The following is a 24,779-nucleotide window of genomic DNA, read 5'->3' as shown; positions in this document are numbered from 1 at the left end:
GCCTTGCTTTCTTCAAAGTTCAATACACACATTTACAATCTGAATAAACAATTTCCTTTATATCTACCAACATCTGTGCAGTGCATAGGCCTGCCTGATTAGATACAAATAGAAAAGAAGTTTAGGTAGGTCCTCCTGTTACATAGATTTATTATATGTAAGAAGAGGTAGTCAGGCTGTAAGATACACCCATCAGCCATTACTTTATGACCACTAACAGGTTATGTGAATAACATTGATTATCCCATTTACAATGGCATCTGTAATGGATGTTTTAGTTATAATTTTAACTTAGCGCTGCACTTTACTATACTACTTTACACTTTTGCAAATTGAATCACTGCTGTGCTGGCTGCTATTTTTTTACGCTTGGACAACGCAATATTTATTTGTATATCTCACTTAGGGGGATGTATTAGGTAGCGAGTGAACATATTGTCTCTGAAGTTGATGTGTTGAAAGCACAAAGAATGGGCATTGCAGTTTGTTTTCTATGGGACTGCATAGCCACAGACTGGTCAGGGTGCCCTTGCTGACCTGTGTCCACAGCCAAAAGCGCCTACAATGGGCACCTGAGAACTGGACCACGGAGCAGTGAATGAACGTGGCCTGGTGTGATAAATCACATTTCCTTTTACATCATGTGAATGGGCTGGTGCATGTGCATCCTTTATCTGTAGAAGAGATGGTACCAGGATGCAGTATAGGAAGAAGGCAAGCTGGCGGAGCCAGTGTGATGCTTTGGGCAATGTTCTGCTGGGAAACCTTGGGTCCTTTATTTATGTGGATGTTACTTTGACACGCATCACCTACCTAAACATCGTTGCAGACAAAGTACACCCCTTCAAGGAAACCGTATTTCCCGATAGCAGTGGCCTCTTTCAGCCATAAAATGCTCCCTGCCATGCTGCAAAAATGGTTCAAGAATGGAACACAACAGTGAGTTTAAGGTAAAAAGTCTGGATGGCTGCACTCCCAACTGAAATCTAAAAATGCCTTTATTAAAGTAAAATCATAAAGAGCACAACGTGTACAAGCAGGGAAGGGAGGCTAACTCACACAAAAGTGGTGCTTTATCAAGACTCATCTCATCTAACCAATCTTTATATCTGGTCAAACCACCCAGGTGATTACTTGCAAAGTATGTGCCATTCAATATGTTGGCAGAACCACCAGAAGGTTGAGTTTCGTCTCCATGACCATTTATATAACATTAAGAAAAAACAATGGAAATAACGTAGCAAGACACCTTAATGATGATCATGGGGGCGATACCTCTGCATTGCAGATACACGGTATTGAAAGGGTCACTGTCCCTAAGAGGGGAGGAGATTTATTCAGAATTTTTTCAAACGTGAAATGTTCTGGATTTTTCATGTTCAAATGCCAGCGAGGTTGAACTTTGAATATGACCTTACTCACAATTATATATGAGGTGCTGTGTTCTTTACATATGGGGTTTAGCGAGATGATTCATGATGGATTATATTATATTTAAATATAATATTCATCGGGGCATGTCCAAGATGGCATTCTGAGTGGCCGCGTTTGCTGGAGCTCTGCTGGATGCTGGCATATATCTTTCTCCTGAGTGCCTCTGACCCCCCTTTGGACGGTCCGTAACTCACTAGATGTGCTGCAGATCAGCGCGGGTGAATTCTGGCAGGGGTAAGAGGCTTTGATTCCCCGTGGTAGCAAAAAAAACGATCCCGGATTCTCACGTGGCGGCCCACCTGGTCGTCCATCAGCACATGGCCTCCCAGACTGACCTCATGGAGCAGGCAGCTGCACCGCAGCCTAGTCTCACAGATGTCATGGCGGAGATCACTAACTGCCAGACCATGCTCGCATCTTGTCCGGCTGCACTTATTTCCAAAATAGAAGCGGTGCAGCAAGATGTGGGCTTACTGCGGCAGGACATGGACAAGATCCGGTCCCGGGTGTCGGAGGCTGAACAGCGGGTGAGCCAAGTGGAAGACACCACCTCAGAACACAATACAGCCCTCTGCACGCTCCAAACAAAACTCCGTGCCCTGGAGTATAAAGCGGAGGACGCGGAGAACAGGAATAGACGCAATAATCTGCGGATTGTGGGGCTGGCGAAGGGTGCCGAGGAAACCAATCCTACGGTCTTCATAGAAGATGCATTGCGCAATCTGCTACCTGATGCTCATCTTTCACCACACTACACGGTGGAAAGGGCGCACCGCATCCCACCTAAACCCGGGTCCCCGGGCTCATCCCCTCGGACCTTCATCCTGAAGCTGCTCAATTTTCATGACTGAGATGAGATACTCCGGGCATCCCATGCCCTAGGGGACCTGCGCTACCAAAACAACAAGATGCTGATTTTCTGTGATTATTCCGTGGAGACCCAGAAGCTCAGGAAGGCTTTCGTTCAGGTTAAGGCAGCACTGCGGGCCCACAGAATCTGTTACAGTGTGTTGTTTCCTGCTCGTCTGCGGGTCCAGGATCGGGAGACAGTCTGCTTTTCTTTTTCATACATCATGGGACACAGAGTCAGGCTAATATTCATTACCTACTGGGTTATACTCCATCATCAGGTGAATGGACACTGGTAGACCAAAGGTCTTCAGACAGGAAGTGATCCCCTATATAACCCCTCCCACACAGGAAGCACTTCAGTTTTTTTACCAGTGTCTGCGAGGTGGATGGCACGGTTTGTTTGAGCTCACTGAGCTCCAGGTCTCTAGTCTCACAAACAGTTCTCAAATGAATTAAGGGATTGACCGATTGGATCCATTTGACACAGGCTTTGTATGCTTAGATAAATGGTACCCAAGCCTCACAAAGAAGACTCAAGATCCTGCAAGATTTTGCCTGTAATGCGGCCTCTGGGCGCTGGACCCTGCAAAGTAGAATCATGGACATCACAGCACTAAGGCATTACTGCAGGGTGCTGTACAGGTCCAAAGGAGTGGAGCCTAAACATGAAAAGGATACCCAATCCTTGAAGGTCCTCAAGTGACAAGAACCCGCCATGAAGGGTGAAGATTGGGCTCTTAGTTTCTAAGCTGCCCTGTGCCTGGACGAGTAAGTGAAACCCCTTTATTATTATTGTGGGGTGTCCCAGTGATTGTAACAATCAGTCAAGCTAGCCAGAGGCTGGACACCTGTGTGCGGTGACCATATGGGGGAATTTTGGGCTAGCTGCGGGTGTTTGGAAAGTGTACTCTTTTTGCTTGTGTCTGGCTGTTTTTTAGCTGTATGATGGCGCATGACTGTGCGCCATTTTGCCTTGGTTATACAGAGCGCACGTGCGTTCGCAAGAGTGCCGCTATGCTCAGCAGTTTGTTTGGCGGCCATGGCGCATGCAGCCTTTTATTTGGGCGTGCGAGGATTCACGTCTGTACATATGCGAAGGCTCTTATGACTTAAGAACTGGTCAGCTGAGCTTCCTTGTAAAAAGTTATTGGCAGGTTTCCCTTTTCATGGGGAACGTTTATTTGGTGATTATTTGGACAAATATATCCAAAAGATCTCCGGAGGGAAGAGCTCTCTACTACCTGTGAAGAAAAAGCACCAGACGTTCCTCGTTTAAAAATTGTTGGAGAACAATAATTCAGGACGAGTGGGTCACCTCAATTATATCTCGAGGTTACAAGCTAGGGTTGCAGGGGGGTTCCCCCTCAGAGGTTTTTAAGATCCAGCGTTCCCTCGGATCCTCTAAAAAATAAACCTTCTTGCTTCAGGCACTACATCACCTAGTACATCAAGGAGTGATTGTAGAGGTTCCGGTATGTGAAAGGAGCACAGGATTTTACTCAAACCTGTTTACGGTTCAGAAACCAAACTGGGACACAAGTCCCATTTTGGACCTAAGATCCCTGAATAAATATCTATTGATACAGTACTTTCAGATGGAGTCTGTCCGCTCAGTATTAACCTCACTCCAGAGGGGAGACTTTCTAGCCTCCATCGATATAATAGACGCGTATTTACACATACCTATCTTTCAGCCTCATCAGAGGTTCCTACGTTTTGCAGTAGAGGAACGTCATTTTCAGTTTGTGGCTCTACCCTTCAGGCTGGCTACAGCTCCCTGGGTGTTCACAAAGGTCCTAGCACCAGTACTGGGTCATTTAAGGGCCCATGGGATCCCGGTGCTCGGGTATCTGGATGACCTCCTACTCAGAGATCACTGATTACAGGCTCTAGAACAGAGCATAATATGCACAGTGTGGTATTTGAAAAGCTTAAGCTGGATCATAAATAGCAAAAGGTCAGCCTTGAAACCAGCTAAAAGTCTAAAATATTTAGGTCTTATCCTAGATATGGTTCAAGCAAGAATTATTGTGCCTTGAAGGTTCAGGTGCATCAGATAAGGGGCACCAGACAACCATCCATTCGGCTTTGTATGTGTCTTCCAGGGAGAATGGTATCTTCCTTTGAGGCAGTGCCCTATGCCCAGTTCCATTCCAGGCCTTTACAACAAGACATCTTGTTGGCCTGGACCAGAAGAGGAAAAGCCCTGGATTATCCAATGTGCTTATCTCCTCGGGCACACTTAAGCCTAAACTGGTGGCTGCAGGATCAGAACCTGTGAAAGGGAAAATCCTTTCTCCCGGTAACTTGGAGAGTGCTGACTACATATGCCAGTCTCTCAGGCTGGGGAGCTACCCTAGAGGGGCTCACAGCTCAGGGGAAATGGTCAAGGACAGAACAGATCCTGCCCATCAACGTCCTGGAATTACGGGCAGTACGACTGGCCCTACGGGCCAGGACGGTGGAGCTTCAGGACTGCCCTATTAGGGTTCAGTCTGACAATGCCACTGCAGTGGCCTATATAAACCACCAAGGTGGTACCAGGAGTCGTTCAACTCTGAAGTCAGTGAACCACGTACTAGCCTGGGCAGAGGGACATGTGCCGATTTTATATCGGCAGTCCATATCCCGGGAGTAGAGAACTGGAAGGCAGATTATCTCAGCCGCCAGCAGATCTGCCCTTGGGAATGGTCCCTACACCCAGGGGTGTTCCAAGAAATTTGCCAGCGTTGGGGGTCGACCTATTGGCATCCAGATTCAACAACAAGCTACAGCAATTTGTGTCCCGAACAAGGGATCCTCTGGCAATTGGAGCTGATGCTCTAAGGTTCCATGGAGACTGTACCCCCTGGTTTATGCTTTCACTCTGATCCCTCTCCTTCCACATTTGTTGCGCAGGATCCGGAAAAAGGGGCCCAGAAGGCCCTGGTTTCTGGAGATTGTGAGACTGAAAATAGACGGGCCATGAACGCTTCCATGTCACCCCGATCTACTGTCTCAAGGTCCTATATTCCACCCCAATTTACAGTCCCTAAATTTGACAGCATGGCTATTAAAGCCAGGGTGTTAAAAGGACCGTGGCGTTGCGAGATCGGCAGTGTCTACCCTAGTGTATGCTAGAAAAGCTGTCACTAGGAAAATTCATCATAAGGTCTGGAAGACTTATATTGCTTGGTGTGAAACCAGAAAATGGCATCCTTGGAAATACATGATTGGGAGAATTCTCTCTTTTCTACAGTCAGCTGTGGAAATAAAATTGTCTTTGAGTACAATCAGAGGTCAAGTTTTGCCCTATCAGTATTCTTCCAAAGGCCTTTAGCTTCCCATTCACTGATCCTACCCTTTAGGCAGGGGGAAACTCATTTGCTTCCCCCCATTAGGTCACCTGTGTGTCCTTGGGACTTGAACTTGGTGCTGTCTGTGTTACAGAAACAACCATTAAAACCTACCAGTATCTCCATGCCACCTCTTGGTGGGGCATGGAATAGTGAGCCTGCCCATCTGACTGCGCCGGCAGGGTGGGGGGTGGAGTTTTCTGTTTCTTTTACAGACTGCACTTACCAATGTATAATTGCATATGTTTGCTCTTCTTGGGAACATGACTTGATGTTCACTTATCGGGGGTGGGGGGTGGGGTGTTTACCACCTGGGTCCAAGGCTATATGGGTTTGTTTTTTTTATGGTTAAATCCCCGGCTAAACTTTGGTTACTGGCTTTCCAGTGTCGCAAATTTCTGTAGTATCGTGGAATGTCCATGGTCTAAACTCAGCGGTGGAATGTTCCTTAGTTTTTAAGTATCTGCAGAAATATAACCCCCAGATCTATATCCTACAGGAAACGCATTTCCAGGGCTCTAGAACCCTGGGATTGAGACGGCCATGGATGGGTTCTTCATACCATGCCACTTATTCTAGCAGTGCACGGGATGTAAGTATTTTAGTGAGGAAATCCCTTCCATTTCAGGCTTTGGATGTTCGTATGGACTCGGATGGTAGATACGTAATTCTCCATGCTTGAATATAAGATAAATCTATGGTGCTTGTCGGGATTTTATATTCATCCTCCGGCTTCCATACAGGTTCTTACTTCAATAATGAAAATATCGTTGATTTATGATACTAATGAGATTTTCTTGATGGGTGATTTTAACATGGTTCCCTGCCCGGATCTAGATAGGGTGCACTCTGTGTCTCGGGGATCTGACCTCATGAGCTGGGCCACTACCTTTGCCCTCACATATGTCTGGAGGCCTAATAATAAATAATTTACCTGTCTGTCACCACCTTTAAAACCCTTTCTAGGATTGATTTGATTTTTGCATCTGCTTCGGTCCTCCGCTAGGTTAGAGAGGTGCGTATCATGTCTAGGGGTATATCCGACCACGCACCACTGTGTTTAACTATTTCCCTCACTACCCCCCTGGGTTCTAGGCTGCACTTTTGTTGGAGGAACTGGAGGCTGAGGCAGCTAGATTGGAGGCTGGGTATGTGGAGTCTCTGGATCAGGATGCGTTTGCTGCCTGGTGGGGGTCTCTGAGACAGCTCTCGATTTACAGAATAATGCAAACCAAATAGGCTCTTCTATATTCCTCACAGAGGGTGTTTGAGTTTGGTGACAAAAATGGCCGGCTCTTGACTTGGCTGGCAAAGCGCCAGAGCCCCTCCACACATATTGCTGGGATTAGGGACCAGGGAGGATCCTTGCTCTCCTCGCCGGACCGTATCAATCAACATTTTGTTGAGTTCTTCCGGGAAGTGCATGCTTCTCAAACAAATTTTTCCTCTGCTGAACTGCTAGCTTACCTTGATTCTGTTCCTTTTCCTACGTAGACTGATACAGATAAAGAACGGTTGGAGGCAGATATCTCGCTTGAGGAGGTCCAATTTGAAGAGGTATTGGCCCCAAAACTCACAGCCCTCTTTACCGAGTTTAATACTTTGGCCTCGCTGCCAGATTCCATGGAGGAGGCGGTCATTGTTCTGATTCCCAAACCTGGCAAGGACCTGTTAGAGTGTGCGTCCTATCGACCTATATCTCTATTAAATGTTGATGCGAAAATCTTTGCGAAGGTCCTGGCTAGCCGTCTCTCCTCAGTGATTGAGGATTTAATCCATGTGGACCAGACTGGATTTATGTCAGGCAAGGGAACAGATATCAATGTCCGTCGCCTCTTTCTAAATCTGTCCGTGCCACATGACAACCCCGGCACTAGGGTTATCGCATCCCTAGACGCAGAAAAGGCGTTCAACTCAATATCTGTGGGAAGTCCTGAAGAAATATAAGTTTGGTCCAAAGTTCCTGCATTGGCTCCAACTGTTATATAGGACTCCTAGGGCACGGGTCCGCACCAATGATTAGCTTTCTGAGTGCTTTCCCCTCTTTACGGGTACACAGCAGGGATGTCCGCTGTCCCCATCTCTTTTTGCTCTGGCTCTGGAACCCCTGGCGAACTTGATCAGGGGGTAACCTGAGGTACTGGGCTTGAGGGTGGGGACGTTGGAAGAGAAATTATCCTTATACGCAGGTGATGCCCTGTTATACCTTAATGATCTAGGCCCATCTCTCCTGGCAGCGATGCGGATCTTTGACATGTTCAGGTTTTTTTCGGGCATCAGGATTAACTGGACCAAATCCATCCTTTTTCCTATAGATGCGCAGGCAGTGCGACTGGGAGGAATTTAGATATTTGGGGATACAGATTACTCGAGATACTGCGGGTTTCCATGACCGTCATCTACTCCTCCTGTTATTTATGCTTAAGGAGAAATGCAAATCTTGGTCTAACTCTTCCCCTGAATCTGTTGGGTAGGATAAACCTTGTTAAAATGATGCTCCTTCCTAAATTTAACTACATATCCTGAAACTGTCCGCTTTGGGTCCCTAAATCCTTCTTTCTTACAATAGAGCATTGTGTGGGCTCCTTCATTTGGAATGGCGACGCCCCCCCGTCTAACCAAATCCACTTTGTGTCTCCTTATCAGGTTGGGAGGATTGGCGCTACCCAATTTTCAAGTCTATGGTGGTTTCAGGGTTCCAGGGCTAATGCAGCTACATGTCTGTAGGCGGCCTTCCTGGGTTCCTTGTCCGATCTCATGAATTTTATCTACCGGGGACCGAGTGCCTATAGCAGTGTTCCGTCACCAACAAGTGCCACTTGGAGGGTGTGGGGGGCCGCTGTTCACTGCTTTAGTCTACCAAATCGGCTGTCACCGGCTCAACCCGACGTTGCCTCACCTGCGCACTGTCCCTGACCCACAGGTGTGGGTACGCTTTGGAATTAAAACCCTTCAAGATATTGTTCTCACGGGCTCCCTAATGTCATATTCTCAGCTGTCTCTGAGGTTTCAGCCTCCTGATTGGATGGGGTTCTGGTATTTTCAGCTCAGACATGCTAATAGGGCACAATTCCCACAGCCGCCTAGCCTCCAAGCTAACCCAATTCAGGAGTTATTGACCCCAGGAGACCTGGAAAAACCACTCTCCACTCTATATAGTGCTCTGCTTAGGGTAGATTCACCCAAGGTTGACAAGTTGTTTGAGTATTGGCAGAAGGATATTCCATCTTTAGACAGAGAGGACTAGGAGGATTGTTTTGAACAGGGTCCTAAACTGGTGATTTTCTCCAAAGACAAGCTTATACAAGTTACATTTCTACACCGAGTATACTACACTCCTGCTAGGTTGCATAGAATCTTCCCCAATAGAGATCCTGCATGTCCTCGCTGTAAAGTATATCCCCTGGTTCTTACCTTCACACAGATGCGTAGCTTGAAGCTTGTGGGCCCCGATGCAAAAGTTGACCTGGCCCCCCCCCCCACTACTTCCAACATGCATGCAGATACATCCACCGCACGCCAAGATACACAAAGTGGCTTAAGAGTTTAGAGTTCCCAGAGTTCACCTTTGCATCAGAGGACAGGGATTACCGCTGGAGAATCAGAGGACAGGGACCCCTGGCAGGTCACTTGGCAGAGCTCTTTTCTCATCCCAGCACTGTATACAGCTCCCCCACACTACACAGGGCTGAAGTCACATTCCTTTACACACAGGCTGTCAGTCTTCACAGGGTGTATCTGGCTTTTATGTTGCCCTTCTGACCTGTGAAATTCTCTGGTTGGAACGACAGTGTACTTGCAGTAGGCAGATACACCCTGTGCAGATCATGGCTAACTGGCTGTGTTGTAAAGGAATGTGATTTCAGCCCTGCGGAGGAGGAACAGTATAGAGTGCTGTAATGGGAAATGAGCTCAGCAGCCGGGCATAGCATGCAGGGTGGAGGGGGTGGTCAGGGGGCTTTGGGGGGGGCAACTTAGATCTGGGAGGGCAAAGCCATGTGACACAAAATCTGAAGCCCTGCAGCTCTTCAGGTGCCCCCCCACGAAGAGGTGTTAAGGGATTTGTTTTAGCAATTTCTGAAGGTTTCTCTGTCAATGTTGCCAGGTGTTGGGGGAAAGTCACCTCCCAGAGGTGTGTGTCCTTTCCCCAGTTGTCAGGGAAGTGGGGTAAGTAGACATCCCCGGGTGGGGGGGGTACAGAGAATCCCAGCTGGTGACTAGGAGACACTGAGCAGTGCCATACCTCACCAGTGACTTCGGTCCCATCGTGGCTACAGGACGGCGCTCTCCTCCTGCCTCGCTGATCTCAGTTACCATTCCGTGTTGCCAGCACACAGCACAGACCCTTCCCCATCCTGGGCTGTTCTCACCTCGTGCTCCTCTCCATTCAGGAAATGGCTCACAGCTTCTCCCCAGCCAATGGGAACAGAGGAGTGTGGACTGTGGAAGGCAAAGTAAAAGCCCAGTACTGGAGCGTGGCTGTGGGACCCTAGGGCAGGTCGGAGCTGGATTTTATGGAGCATATGATAATATAACAAGGAGGCTGCAGGGGCCCCCTGGAGCTAGGGGTGGGGTTGCGATTGTGACCGTAACCCCTGCAACCCCTTATGCTATGCCCATGCCTTCACATGTTCTGGGAATGCTTTTATGTTGCTAAGTTCTGGGCAGAGGTATTTGAAGTGCTGAATGTGAAATTACAGTTGGCACTCCCGATCACCCTGTCTCTCGCATTATTGGGTATCGCAGATGATGAACAGAGATCACACCATAAAAGTTTTTGATAGCCTATCTCCTTTATTATGCGAAAAAAACAAATCTTGATGAAATGGCTGTCCCCATCTCCACCTGTACTTTCTTCCTGGGAGGCTATGGTGGACACTGCCCTCCCTATGTATAAAATGACATGTATTAACCGGGGTTGCCCATGGAAGTTTGACAAGGTATGGTCCTCCTGGACATCTGATTAGCTGGCCAACCTTGGTGGAGGTGGATGGCCTGGTTGAGGGTTTTGGGACAGGTTATATCCAAAAAATGGATGTACCTCAGTGGTTGTGTGTACATGCTCTGTGTGACGTTGAGCACTTTCCCTGACGACAAATTTCTTTTTTGTATTGCTCCTAATTGATGATGTAATGCATTGTGGATATTTTGACTATGTCCCTTCTGTATAATGGTATTGTAAAATAAAGCACCCCTGTTTTTGTAAAAAAAAAATATCTATAATATTCATCAATTTTTTTTTATTAACATGTTTGTGGTGTACTTATTTGTGCATTGACATGGCCCCTCGTTCTAGTGGCATTTCCTTAGACCTATACTGCAATAACTAGTTGGCTACTTAGGAGTTACTGAGTTGGCTGTACTAATTTTTTATTGATGTTGGTGTAGTTTAAAATTGCAACATTTCATCTTATTTGTATATATTTTGATATGTTGCTAGTATGTTTATTTTTAACACTTGGAACAGTGATAAGAACATGGGGATGAACTGGCCTGTCAGCTGATCACCAACACCTGGGTGGTTTGGCTGGATATAAAGATCGGTTAGCAGAGATGACAGGCAGGTTTTGATAAAGCACCGCTTTTGTGTAAAATGCATTGGCCTCCCTCCCCTGCTTGTATATGTCGTTCCTTTTTATGATTTTACTTTAAAGTGATTGTAAAGGTTCATGGTTTTTTAATAAAAATAACAAACATGGTATACTTACCTGCTCTGTGGAAGCATTTTGCACAGAGCCGCCCCAATCCTCCTCTTCTGTGGTGCCTTTGTGCCGACTCGCCTTTCGAGCAGGATGAGTGTGTGTCAGTGAGTTTGAAGTGTTGACTCCAAATTCTCCAGATCTCAATCCTTTGCGCATCTGTAAGATGTGCAGAAAAAACACCCCACAACTTACAGGACTTAAAGAATCTGTTACTGATGGATAAGTGTCAGATGCCACAGCATCACAGATTTTTTTGCTTAGAGGATAGATCACGATTCTCTCACGATTCTCGCGGCGTAATATCATCTTTCACATTAAAACAAAAAAAATTGTGCTAACTTTACTGTTTCGTTTATTTTTATTTATTGAAGTGTATTTTTTCCCAAAAAATTGCATTTAAAAGACCGCTGGGCAAATACAGTGTGACATAAAATATTGCAGCAATTGCCATTTTATTCCCTAGGGTCTCTGCTAAAAAAAAAAAAAAAATATATATATATATATATAATCTCTAATGTTTGGGGGTTCCAAGTAATTTTTTTTAGCAAAAAATATTGATTTTAACTTAAGAAAGAAGTGTCAGAAAAAGATTTAGACTTTAAAGTGGGGTTCCACCCAAAAAAACAAAAATACTTGAAAAATCCTAAAAACAAAAAAAATGTGGATATTTTTTTTTTCAACTTACCTCTAAATGCCTGTTGCTAGGGGGTCCCTCGTAGTCTGCCCCTTCCAGTGCCTGGGCTGGTGACATCACTTCCCCCTCGGCACAGGAAGGGCTCCGCTCTGCTCCCTCGCCGCTGTCAATCATCTGGTACCCATTACAGGTCCCAGGTGACTGAGCAGCCAATCACGGCGCACAGCGCCGCTTGCGCATGCGCAGTGGGTGCCAGGCTGTGAAGCCACAGCCCGGCGCCCACAGCTGCAATGGAGGGGGAGACGAGCGGGGCTTCGATCCCCCGCATCGCTGGACCCAGGGACAGGTAAGTGTCCAATTAAAAGTCAGCAGCTACAGTATTTGTAGTTGCTGACTTTTAATTTTTTTTTTTTTTTTTTTTACCCGACCCCCTGGGTGGAACTCCTTTTTAAGTGGTTAAACTTCCTGCATTTACATGTAGTTTAAAACTTGGCAGATTGCCCAGGTTATTTGTTTACACAGAAAAGTTCTATCCCTTTGATCTAAGAAGGAAGTTAGATACAATGTTTCAAGTTCTAAGCTTGGCAGGCTGCCTGGATGTTTTCTTTTGGCAGCTGAGTGAGCAGATAATCTCTCCACTTGTTTATATGAAAGAATCGGCAAACTCAGCAGGAGAGATCTCAGAGGAGGTGAATCGAGATCACGATTTTTTAACGATTAATTGTGCAGCTCTACTACTCAGTATTAGACGGGTCACCTTAATGTTATAGCTGATCGGTGTTTGTAAACTTTTGACTATATTGGCTCACTTACTCTCATGCCCCTCTTTATTTAGGACAGTAACTTGGACTGTCTAGGGAAGACAGATTGACACGACCATCAAAATTTACAAGGAGAGCTGTCCTTCAAGCAGGGGATTTGGGAGTTGTTGTTTTTTTTGGGGGAGGGGGTTTATACCTTGGTATTTTAAAAAATTTTTTGTACAATAAATGGTCTTAAGATGGAGGCATGGCTAGTGTAGTATTGTTTGATATTTATTCTATTGTTATTGCATATGATAGCTGTCTGTTGGAGTCAAGCAGTGGTGTTTTCTCCTTTTTGGGTTTTCACCGGTAGGATTTCAAACAGTTTTAAATCAGACAGGCCTCTTTTACTACCAAATCCACACATTGAATAAAGCAAGGCAATAAAGCAGAATCTGGAATCCAAAACAGTTGCCTGCTTATATCTGGGGCTACCTATGTTCACCAATTGGGCTGGAAATTCTTAAAACCGAAGATATGTATATCTAACTTAGCATGTCTTCGCCTACTGCCCTAAATTGAGGAACAAACTAATTATCTCTTGGATCTGATGGAAGAGAGATATGCTTCAAACTGGTTTAGTGGAGGGCATTGTGGTTCCTTGTGTGAAGTCCACTTCACCTGTAAACTTACTGGTTATCCTATTTTTAGACTAAGGTAGGAAATCAGAAACTATGACTTGAATTCTCTCCTACGCGAAAGCGTTTTGCTGTTTGCAAGCCATATTGCTGCACAGTACCATTACTGGCTTAATCATTTACTTTGATACTTTGTCTGATCTTGCTTGTGTCTGTGTTTTTTTTTACTTCTTTTCTTTTTAGGAAGACCCAAGTGATTTGCTGTTACAGATGGAGAAACGGAGTCGCCAGAAGCTATCTGGGGTTCTTCAGAGAATCCTTTTGCTGTTACGGGCAGCCCACTGTTCCCTTCCTGCTGCCCAGTGGTATATCAAACAAATAAAAAGAGCAAGGAAAATCATGCAAAAGGTTCCATTTCCTTTTTTTATAACTCAACCTTATGGATTTGTGAAGCAGTTGCTATGTAATATGGATTTTATTATTCATGCATGTTGTGTTATACACTTAAAACTAAACTCTAGCCCGATGTGAAAGGCACAGTTTGGCACAGCTCTATATTCATTAATACATCATTGAATGTATTGTTTAAATAAAAGGTGAATTTTTAATCTGGCATCAGCCTCTTGCAGTCCCTGTACAGGAGGGTTGGAGCGTGAGAGGCAGCACAAGGGCCCAGAAAGTCCATGTGCTGATAGAAAGAGAAAGTGAAGTGAAGTAACAGCGAGATTAGCTCACCACTCTACTGCTTTCAATGTCCAGCCATAGGTTGGGTCAGCTCCAAAACAACGTGGGTTAGGATGAAATGGGTTGAATAATGCTGACCATCAGACCGAGGACATCTGTAGCTGGAAGTTTTCTATCTGCTGGATCCAGTTTAGGTTAAATGTTTTGCTGACTGCTCCTGCACAATTCCAGAGTTTTATCTTGCTCTGGTTGAGCAGAACCCATATACCGTATATACTCGAGTATAGGCCGACCCAAATATAAGCCGAGGCACCTAATTCTACCACAAAAAACTGGGAAAACTTATTGACTCGAGTATAAGGCTAGGGTGGGAAATGCAGCATCCACTGTTATTACTTTCTTCTGCTCTTGACACAACCTTAAGTTTGAAACCAGCTTCATATGTCCCGCCTCCTATGACACACGGCACAATGATTCCTAGCATTGGATCAGTGTGCCGTCTATCACAAGAGGCGGTCTAGGAGGCGGGACATCGTTACAGTGGCTGCACGGCGATTCAGATCTCTGACACACAGCATGAGATCACGCTATCAGGCACTGGGGAGGCTCCACATGACACTTTTGAGTAGAGCAGGAGGGAGGGGAAACTGACAGGGGCGCATCTGGATGATACATGTGCAGCACCCAGCGGGACAGCCCCGTCCCTTTTCTGGCTCCATTTTCAGGACTTTTTTTTTTCTTAAGTGGGACCCTCACTCGAGTATAAGCCGAGGGGGGGGGTTTCAGCATATAAAATGTGCTGAAAAACTCGGCTTATACTCGAGTATATACAGTACTCTATATAACCAAATGTTTGTGGACACCTGAACATCACTTTTATGAGCTTGTTGGATACACCATTCCAAAACCATAAACCATAATATGGATACCCTTCCTGTTTGTGGCTCTAACAACCTCCACTCCTCTGGAAAGGCTTTCCACAAAATGTTGCACTGTCTGTGGAAATTTGTGCCAATTCAGCCAAAGGACCATTTGTGAGGTCAATTATTGATGTTGGGCTAGAAGATCTGGCTGCAGTTGGTTTCCAGTTTAGTAGGGTTAGGGACAAAACTCTGTGCATGCCACTCAAGTTCCTCCACACCAAACTTGTTAAACCATGTCTTAACACAAGGCTGGAAGCACACTGTTGTCCTAAATGGCTTTGTATGCTGTAACTGTACCCTTCAATGGAACCGCCTGAACTCAATAATTTGGAAGGGTGTCAACATATTGGTATATTTAAGCCTAAATTACATTTACCTATTTCTTCATTATTGTTTTAGATTCGTGCGAAGGGTGCATTACCCCCTCTGAGTCCACTTCCAGAAGCTTTACTTAATTATGCAAATGGAAGGACTGTGTTTCTCAAGCCGGGAGCAGGTGGAGATTTTGTATCCTGCAGTGTAGTAGGTGAGCTTTGGGTCAGTTGTTGTGAACCGTGTAATAGTCAACTGTTCTCCTGCATACACATCTATGGTGCTGTTGTTTAACTATTTAAAGTGATATTAAAGGCAAGTTGTTTGTTATTTAAAAAAAATAAAAAACACGTTACACTAACTTGGTCTGTGCAGTGGTTTTTCACAGAGCAGCCCCGATCCTCTTCTTCTTGGGTCCCCCACTGGTGCTCCTGGCCCTTTCCTCCTGCTGAGTGCACCCAGAACAAACCGCTTGCTGTAGGGATTCGCTCCCAAGCCGCTGCTCTGCATGTCCATTCAGACCATGGCTCCACTCTCTCTCTTCTCATTGGCTGTGATTGACAGCAGTGGATGCCAATGGCTCCCACTGCTGTCTCAGTTAGTGAGAAGGGAGAGTCTCCGGAGAGCCGGTGGGCTCTCATGCACATCGCTGGATCGTGATGGCGCTCAGGTTAGTGTTGGGGGGCTGCTGCACACAGCAGGTTGAAGGTAAAAAACCTTGAGCCTTTAGAACCACTGTAAGGTGAGGAAGACAATTTGTCAAAATCTTTATAAATGGGGGACTGCTGGAGCATGTTACTCGTAACACCCTACATATGGGTGTAACATGCTCCAAAAGGTGAACATTTTATACACACACGCACTCTTCTGTGGCTCTGCCGAATGTAAAAGTAAATGGGGTTCTGTACTGTAAATGAAGAATTCTGTAAGCAGGGCTCTAAATCCTGGTCTCCCTTCACTCTGTAAGTGTTAACTGTTCCTTTTGCTGAGGGAACGATTGATACTTTTACCTTATTCCTTTCTCTGATGTCAGGCGGTGCTCTCCTTCACTGTCCAACCCTCCAAAATGTGGATGGGCCCTAGGCATCCACCTGTACAAGACTTCTGATCCTACATTTTATGTGACGATGGTCAGAGAGCTGTGACTGGTCAGGCAGCAAAGTAAAGTGGTTCTAGGGGACCAGTCTCTCGAAGAGCAGAAATCCTGCAGGAGTGAGGCATAGGGTAAATATATCATATTGTTCATCATGCCCTAGACAAAATGAGCAGTTCATGTTTCAGGGACCCACTGCAAGGGTAGATATTTTCATTCCTGGAGTTCAGCTTTAATCATTACTCTTTTAAACTATAGAAAAGTGTCCATAGTGGGGAGGTGGGCCTGGAAATCCTTGTTCAGGAGTCAAATATTTTGCCATTGAACCCCTAGAAGAATATACCGTGCTGTTCTGAAATGACAGCCATGTGTGGCTATACAGTAACCAGTGACATTATTTTCACCTTATTTTATCATTTGGCCTGTGCTTTGTAATATGAGTTTTTTTCAGTTTGACATTTACATTTCTTTAGTGCAGTTTTTAAATTTCAAGTGTCTCTTGTAGGATGCTTTCGTGAGCTTTGTGCTCTGTGCTGGATGCTGCATGTACGTGAGAGATTATCATTGAGCTGCAGAAAATACCAAAAAGCCAGAGACAGTGGCAAGCTTTTTAAGGTAAAGGATCTATTCTGTATTGTGGTGAACCTGTTTAAACTTTTGTTGTTGGGGTTTTTGACTGAGCACTTGCGTTTTCCTTTTTCTCATTTGATCCATGAGGTGTCATAGTTACTGAATATGCCAAAATGTTTTGATTACTGCTTAAAAAGTACAATTATTTTTTTTGACCCAATTGTTGCGATGTTGATTATTGCAAAACGGTGACAGCTTGCTTAACGGTAGTTACAAATAAAACACTATGGAGCCATAGTTATAGTGTAAAAATTACAAGTGTTGATCATAATTTTGAATATTGCTTGTGAGTATGGGACATCTTTGACTGCTGGAGGGTGATGACAAACAAATAAACCACTTGCCGACTGGCTCACGCACATTTACGTCAGCAAAGTGGTTAGTTACTGCAAAACGATGTACCCGTACGTCAGCCCCTTTAAGAGCCATAGCAGGTGTGTGCTCTGCACGGCGGGGGACCCGATGTGCGTGGCCAGCGGGCCCGATCGCCGCCGGCCACCCGCAATCGCGGACATGAGAGCCAGAATGGGGATTTGTGTGTGTTTAAACACACAAATCCCTGTTCTGACAGGGGAGAGGAGACAATAGATCGTTTGTTCCTAGTAAGTAGGAACAGCGATTGTGTCTCCTCCCCCAGTCAGTCCCATCCCCATACAGTTAGAAACACACACGAGGGAACACATTTAACCCCTTGATCGCCCCCTAGTGTTAACCCCTTTCCTGCCAGTGACATTTACACAGTAATCCGTGCATTTTTATAGCTCTGATCGCTGTATAAATGTCATTGGTCCCAAAAATGTGTCAAGTATCCAATCTGTCTGCCGCAATGTCGCAGTACCACTAAAAATTGCAGATCACCGCCATTACTAGTAAGAAAAAAAAATGTCATACATCCTTCCCATAGCTTGTGGACGCTATAACTTTTGCACAAACCAATCAATATATGCTTATTGCAATTTTTTTTTTAATAAAAAATATGTAGAATACATATTGGCCTAAACTGATGAAGAAAGTCTCGCTCAATGATCACTTCCAACTTTATAATGTTGTAGTAAGTCATAAATTGAAAAAAAGCAGTTTTAGTGCTAATTTAAGTAAAACATGTACAATGGCACTATCTGGTTGGAGTTTGCATGTTCTCCATGTGTCTGCGCGGGTTTCCTTTGTGCGCTCCGGTTTCCTCCAACACTCTGAAGACATGCTGGTAGGTTAATTGGCTCCTGTCTAAATTGACCCTAGTATGTGTTGTATGAATGTGAGTTAGGAACCTTAGATTGTAAACTCCTTGAGGGCAGGAACTGATGCTCGTGTACAATAGATGTATGTAAAGCGCTATGTAAATTGGCAGCGCTATATAAGTACCTGTTATAAATAAACATGTCCAGCCCAGGAAATAAAAGCTTTAGATTTAGTTCAGGAAGTAGAGAGTTGAGAAAATGGTTATGGCTTTTTTTGGTAGAAAGGCATATGTTTCAATTTTCACCAGGAGTAATGTGATATCCCCATTATTATAATATTTGGGGGTGTTTTGGATTACTAGCCAGCCAAGTTGGTAAAAGCAAAGCAGTTTTTTATTTTTCAAAAGGTAAATGAAACCACTTACATTCAGTAAGGATAAGTAAAACAGTCCCCACTCCTGGTCCACAAAATAAAGATGCTGCTCACCACCAGGATATGCCTGTCCCATGGCGGGAATTTGAAGTTCACCAACTGCTTCATTGGTTAAGAAAAGTCACAAGCGCTCTGCTTCACACAACACCTCTCGTACACCTACTCACTGCTTTCTGCCCTTTTTCCGCTCTCTCTTGCAGGTGGGCTAACACTTCCAAGTCTCAAATACCTGTATTCAAGGTTGGAAGCCCTTTCCCACCCAATATCTTTCTCAGCCTCAGAATTCTGGGTCCCATATCACGATTTAACAATCCTGCGAAAGCTGCAAGTCTGTTAGTTCCCCCCCCCCCTCACAGTGCCCACAGCTTATAAATCTTCTTTTTACATTAAAATACTGCTATCTATATACCTTTTTGGATTACCTGTATACCACGGTTACATGATAAACTGCACAGTTTCTCCAGTGCTGAGAGTTCAGGTAGAAGGAGACTTCCACTATAGCCTGTATACACGCCCACATGTGCGACGTCAATATCATGTGACCTGGCTAGCTCTGAGAACAAGTAAATGTTCTCTCCAGCATAAAGGACACAACTGAGCATGTGCAGGTTGGCTACCCTGCCTGTGTTAGCTGGCCTTCCCCAGATAGACAGTGCAGGAGGGTGAGGATCTGTTCATACAGGATAAAACAGCCTTTTTACACAATGCGGAGGATTAACCCCTTAAGTTGCACAGTGAGTATAACAAGAATGCTATGCTGCATATACAAACTGATTTTACTGTTTGTGGGTTCAGTAACACTTTAAGGGAGATTGCCTGTGCCCTTCTGGACTTTTTTTTTTTTTTCTGAGGGCACATTGGGTGTTGCTGCTTAGTGCCTTTCTGGTGATTGTGGCAGAGATATTAATTGGAATGCTCCACTTGTTATGTAATTTAATAAAATAATGCATCTCTTCCCTTTTCCACCAGAGCTCAGAGGAGTATGACTCCTGTGTGACTGAGCATTGTTTTGAAGCTCTTGAATGGGCTTGTAGAATGCTGCCATTCACTCGAGTTGCAAACTGTGAGGAGTTGATACAAGATATTATCCTGAGCCTGATCAGTGAGCTCCCGCCTGTGAAAAAGGTAGGTATATGCTGCAAAGAAATGAATGACGACTGGGACAACTAAAGGGCTCCTTATCAAGTTACAGCAATAATCTGAAACTGGGTAATGGGCACCGGAGTGGGCTGAATCTTGTCTGGTACTAGGTTGGGTTCAACACAATGTCATTGCACTGCACAAAGTGAAATTTTCTCATATACATTCTCACTCACTCTCCCAGTTTCTTTCTATTTCTGACTATTTCTCTTGTTCTCTAGCTCTCTATCTGTCTCTCCCTATCACTCTTTTCTATCTTTAAAGCGGACCTTCAGTTGTTTTTTTCAACTTTCCATATATTAAGTTTTCTGCCGTTGTTGTTTTAACTTTGGATAGTAAAACATTTTTTTTCTGCCAGTACCTTATACAGCCCGATTCCTGTTTCTTGTCTGGTAAATAGCCTAGGCTTATGACATCATGCACAGCTCTCTCTCTCACTCTTGTGAGCGTTTTCAAGGAAGGGAGGGGGGGTGAGGGTCAAAGAGAGCTGCAGAGCTGGAGGCGTGCCTCTGTGTGTCTGTGCAAATCCAGGAAGTGAACAGGCTGCAGCTTCAGCTGCCCACAGTTAAAATGGCTGCAGCCAGACTTGGTAGAGGGAGATTTCTGCAGCCTATTTGGCAAGTACAGTATATATAAAATAATATGCAAAGTGGTTGGAGTGAAGCTCCAGAATGGCAAAGATGTTTTTATTACAAATTATGTGAGCAGACTGCAGTTCCTCTTTAACACTTGCTCTCTCACTTTCAATCTCCCTCTCTTTCTGATTTCAAGTGTAAAGTGAGTGAAGCCATATTGGTGCACTAGTAAAACCACATTTGAATTCTGTACAAAACAGAATTCAGTATACGTTTTTATTTGCAATAATGGTCAATTTTTTGTGACAAGCTTTTGGGAGTCTACCTCCTTCTTCCAGGCCCAAGAAGTACTGATACACAGAGGTACTATGTGTTTTTTTTACTTTTCGCTTACTTCTCGCAAATTTTTATTTTTTTTCAGAATTGTCTTTGTTAAACCTCTGTGTAGCATTACTCTTTGGACCTACAGTATAAGAAGGTAGTAGACCCTGGACAGATTGTCCTGAAAAATGAACTTTTAATGCAAATTAAGAAAATAACTTTATGTATCTTGTACATTACTGAACTTTGCCTAACTTACAAAGGAGAAATTTTTGTGTGTTTCTTTAGTCCTGACCATAATAAATAAAAATAAAATATATACTGAACCAATACAGTTCCCATTTTAAAGGACTGGTATTAAAAAAAGAAAAAAAAAGAAGGAAATTACTGTAAATTAAATCTTTTCCTATATACTTGTGAATTCTGGCAGTATGGTGCAGCTTATGAGCAGTATGTATTTTTATTGACTTGATTGCCTCTGCTTCTTACAGGTTGCTGAGTTCATGGTAAAGGCATTTTCGCATCCTGATGATGTCCGTGTTCCATTAAGAGAGAAATTTAATTCTGTTCAGCAGCGACTGCGGCACTCTATGATTAAAGGTAGTGTGCACTTCCATGAGCACAAATTATTTTTACTGCATAAGCATTGAAAGAGATGATTTAAAAAATACTATTGTCTTTTGTGTTGTGTAAGGAGTAAACTAGGAACTTAACAGATTGCAGCACGTTAGAAGAAAATATCTTACTTTTAACATGCTACTGGAAAAAAGAAAATTCCATAGAAATATGAAGGCTTCCATTTCTGATATTCTCCTTAAAAATGCTTGTTGCTTGGCTATTAGGGTAACCCAATGGTTTTAATACTTTGAATCCTAGATGTAGAACAAGTGTGCAGATCAGGAGTTTTGGCTACATGGCTAAATGCTTGTTCTGGGTCAGTGACTCAGTACCTAAAGCAGATCTCCAGCTCCAGGTTTCCCCCTTTTCGTCTAAAACCAACACTCCGTGAGTGTGACTTTTCTCTGTCCCTTGCAGCGCTCACTGGTTGCTCTTACTGGTCCTAATGTAACCACAGGACACAGTACACAGTAGTGATTTTTGGTTTGGAAGAACTTCTGAGTGAAAAGGAGGACCAGGAAATTGACACTCACAGAAGTGTTGGTTCCAGAAAAAAACATTTCTCTTCAACTGAGCTGTGTTTAGAGCTGTAGGCAGCAGGAGAGGTAAATATTGGCTTTCCTCTTTACAGGGAAAACATTGCTGCAATTTTAATTAGGTGACTGGGTTACTTTTGATGCAATTACATTCTGAGACAAAGGGAGACATTTGTAATATAGAAATTGTATTATTTTGTTCGTACAGGACTGGAAGGGGAAGAAATGATGTCTGTTGTAACCCATAATGTGCAGAGGGTGCGAGTGAAAGCTCTCAGACGTGTACAGAGAAACATCGGCCCAGTGGAGATGCATGTTTGGGAACCAGCTCTGGATGAGAATACAGAGAATGAGTCACACTGCTATGACAAATATTCGCTGGGTACCAGTCTCAGCAGGAGCACACTTACTGACCTTGGCAGGATTTACAGTGACACAGACACCTTGTCTGACACATTCCGTAGCAGTGCTGCAGAGGACAGGTACTGAGCATACACTTACAACATGTCTTAATTTATTTTATAGCATTAACAGTCCAGAGCACTTTACAGAGAAATTGAAACCATTCTTAGGGCCAGTTCACACCACATGCAGTCCAGTGTGGTTTTTTTTTTCTGCATCAAAAACGCATGGAAAGTAGGTTATATGGTTTTCAATAGCATAGTTCACATCAGTGCTTGCAGTTCCAGTGCGTTCCAGTTTCAGAAAAAATAAGTAGAACAAGCTGCATTTTTCCTGCACTGGACTGTACTTGAACGCTGTAAAACGTTTTAAAAACTTACTGGAACGCACTAAAAACTCACTGGAACACACATGTCCTTGTTTAACCCCTTCCCGACCGCCGCACACCGATGTACATCGGCAGAATGGCACGGGTGGGCAAAAGGGCGTACAGGTACGTCCCCTTTAAGATGTGGCATTGTGGGCGCGCGCAAGCTGTTTTTATCCACCTATATGTAGCAATAAAGATTATTAATATTACTGGATTCTGGAGCTGCCGGTTACCTTTTCTTGTGCATACTGAGAAATAGAACCTCCTCCTGCAGTCCTCCTGCTGTAAGCACATGGTTGCTTCTGTGACTGCGAACTTGCAACAGAACTTCCCCCCCAGGCTCTGCTGATTATAAAAAAAAATAGCGCGCTTCTTCTACAGTTTGTAAATGAACAGGAGGCTACTGTACATAGTGCTTCCTGTTCATTCAATTAATTCAGCTTCAGCTGCAGAGGAGGAGGAGATTAAGGACTCCTGATCTAAGGCACCATTCCCCTAACTGCTGGTTAGCGATGTCACCTCTGTTGTTTTCACTGTTGTCTTTGTTGGAGAAGAAGCTGTGCTTGGGGACCTGCAGTGCATGGATCTGCATTCTTTCTGCTTCATTCATTATGTGTATTTGTGCTTCCTCTACTCTCTTGTTTTAATAATTTATCCACCAGTCATCAGGGGAGCAGCTCCAACGATGCCCTGCTCCCCATCCAAGATGGTGACTACACGGAGACACAATGTAGAACAAGGCATAGTAAGGCCTGGTCCACACCTATGCATTTTTAGTGCTTTTTGCATTTTGCAGATTTGCACTACAGAATGTGTTCCATGAGAAACCATGAACTGCAGTGCAAATCTGTAAAATGCAAAAAGCACTAAAAATGTGTAGGTGTGAACCAGTCCTGAGTCAGTAGTGGGGATGAGAACAGCTGCAGGGAGTGTATATGCAATACTGATGACCAGTCCTTTGCCCACCTTTGCCTTATTGGGGACAGATTCCATAGTTCATTATTAAAACTGGGTGGTACACACTGAGTTTTTTCATTCAACCAGCTGGCAGAACAGAAAAATAAAACCAGATTCCTGCATCCACACGAGCAATGTGAATGCAAGAATCTCCTCTTGCTGCGCTGTTGTATTCTGTCAGTGGGGACTCCACCACAACACCTGCCCTATCCGAATTCACTGATCAGAGCTGCAGCCGCTGATCGAATGCTCTTTTTCCAGCTGGACCGTTTGACAGAAGCCAGTCTAACGATCGGCTTCTGTTGAACAGAGAGTGCTAAACAAGGATCAATCCTGCGTACCCAGCTTTAGTGAGATGCTGTCACAAAGTAACACCTTTTTAGGCTGCTCATGTACATAAAATGTTAGGAGTGTCAGAGGCTATCTGTAGTGGGCTCTGTACCGGCCATGAGGCCACCAAGCTGACTGGCTGCTGTCTGTGGAGCTGCACATTGTTAAAGTGTTACTAAACCCAGGAACCTGCATTAAATATATCTTTTCTCACACAGAACATGGAGACACAATTATTCCAGTAAATACACACTGCTAAATACCTTTTCTCATCAGCAGTATATAGCAGTCTTGTGACTTCTATCAGTGTCCAGCAAAGCGCTGATTGAAGCTTGTAGAAAGAGTTTTAATTATACTCTGGCTGTCTTATGGCACTGCAGGGCCCCTGACCCGCTGTCTGGACAATGCTGATTGGCCCTGTGCTGATCACATGCACTCTCTCAAGGAAAAAAAAAACTTCTCTAGCGACACACACCAAATTGAGCATGTGCAGCTTGTCCCCAAGCGCTGTACTATCAGGAAATGATTAGGGGACAATGAAAAAAGGGGAGGACCATAGAAGACAGGATAAAACCTCCTTTTTTACACAATACACAAGATTAACCCCTTAGGTTCCACAGTGAGTATAACCAGCATGCTTTACTGCATGTACAGACTGATTTTACTGTTGTGGGTTTAGTAACATTTTAATGAGTAGCAGTGAGTTCAGGTGCTTGGCACAGGCAGAGAAAACTCAACCTCCTCCCTGCTGCCACTTACAGGGCGCTGGAGGCTTCACAGACAGCAGCCTGACACCCTGATGGGCCACTGTGGGCTATTCCAGAGTGTCAGACACTGAAGAAAACTACACCTGCTACTGACAAAGGGCACAATGAATTGCTGTACAAGACCAGCATCAGCAACATCTTAAAAAATGTCTCTTGATGACTACGTCTCTTT

At 44.4% G+C, this 24,779-nt stretch overlaps 1 protein-coding gene across 8 annotated transcripts in view; it reads left to right on the top strand.

The window, feature by feature from the left end:
• The window catches only part of CPLANE1 (ciliogenesis and planar polarity effector complex subunit 1), a 209,345-nt gene that overhangs the window by 75,826 nt on the left and 108,740 nt on the right, over positions 1-24,779 (top strand). For all 8 annotated transcript variants that reach the window (XM_073621364.1, XM_073621384.1, XM_073621422.1 and 5 more), the window contains exons 20-25: positions 13,582-13,746; positions 15,345-15,471; positions 16,856-16,965; positions 19,561-19,716; positions 21,119-21,227; positions 21,990-22,263. In XM_073621364.1, coding sequence (XP_073477465.1) covers positions 13,582-13,746; positions 15,345-15,471; positions 16,856-16,965; positions 19,561-19,716; positions 21,119-21,227; positions 21,990-22,263 — 941 coding nt within the window. The remainder of the gene's footprint in view (positions 1-13,581; positions 13,747-15,344; positions 15,472-16,855; positions 16,966-19,560; positions 19,717-21,118; positions 21,228-21,989; positions 22,264-24,779) is intronic.

The sequence above is a fragment of the Aquarana catesbeiana genome, linkage group LG01 (genome assembly GCF_042186555.1).
Source record: "Aquarana catesbeiana isolate 2022-GZ linkage group LG01, ASM4218655v1, whole genome shotgun sequence".
NCBI classification, from domain to species: Eukaryota; Metazoa; Chordata; class Amphibia; order Anura; family Ranidae; genus Aquarana; species Aquarana catesbeiana.
Note: the sequence above shows the minus strand (reverse complement) of the source record. Positions and strands in the feature narration are given on the sequence as shown.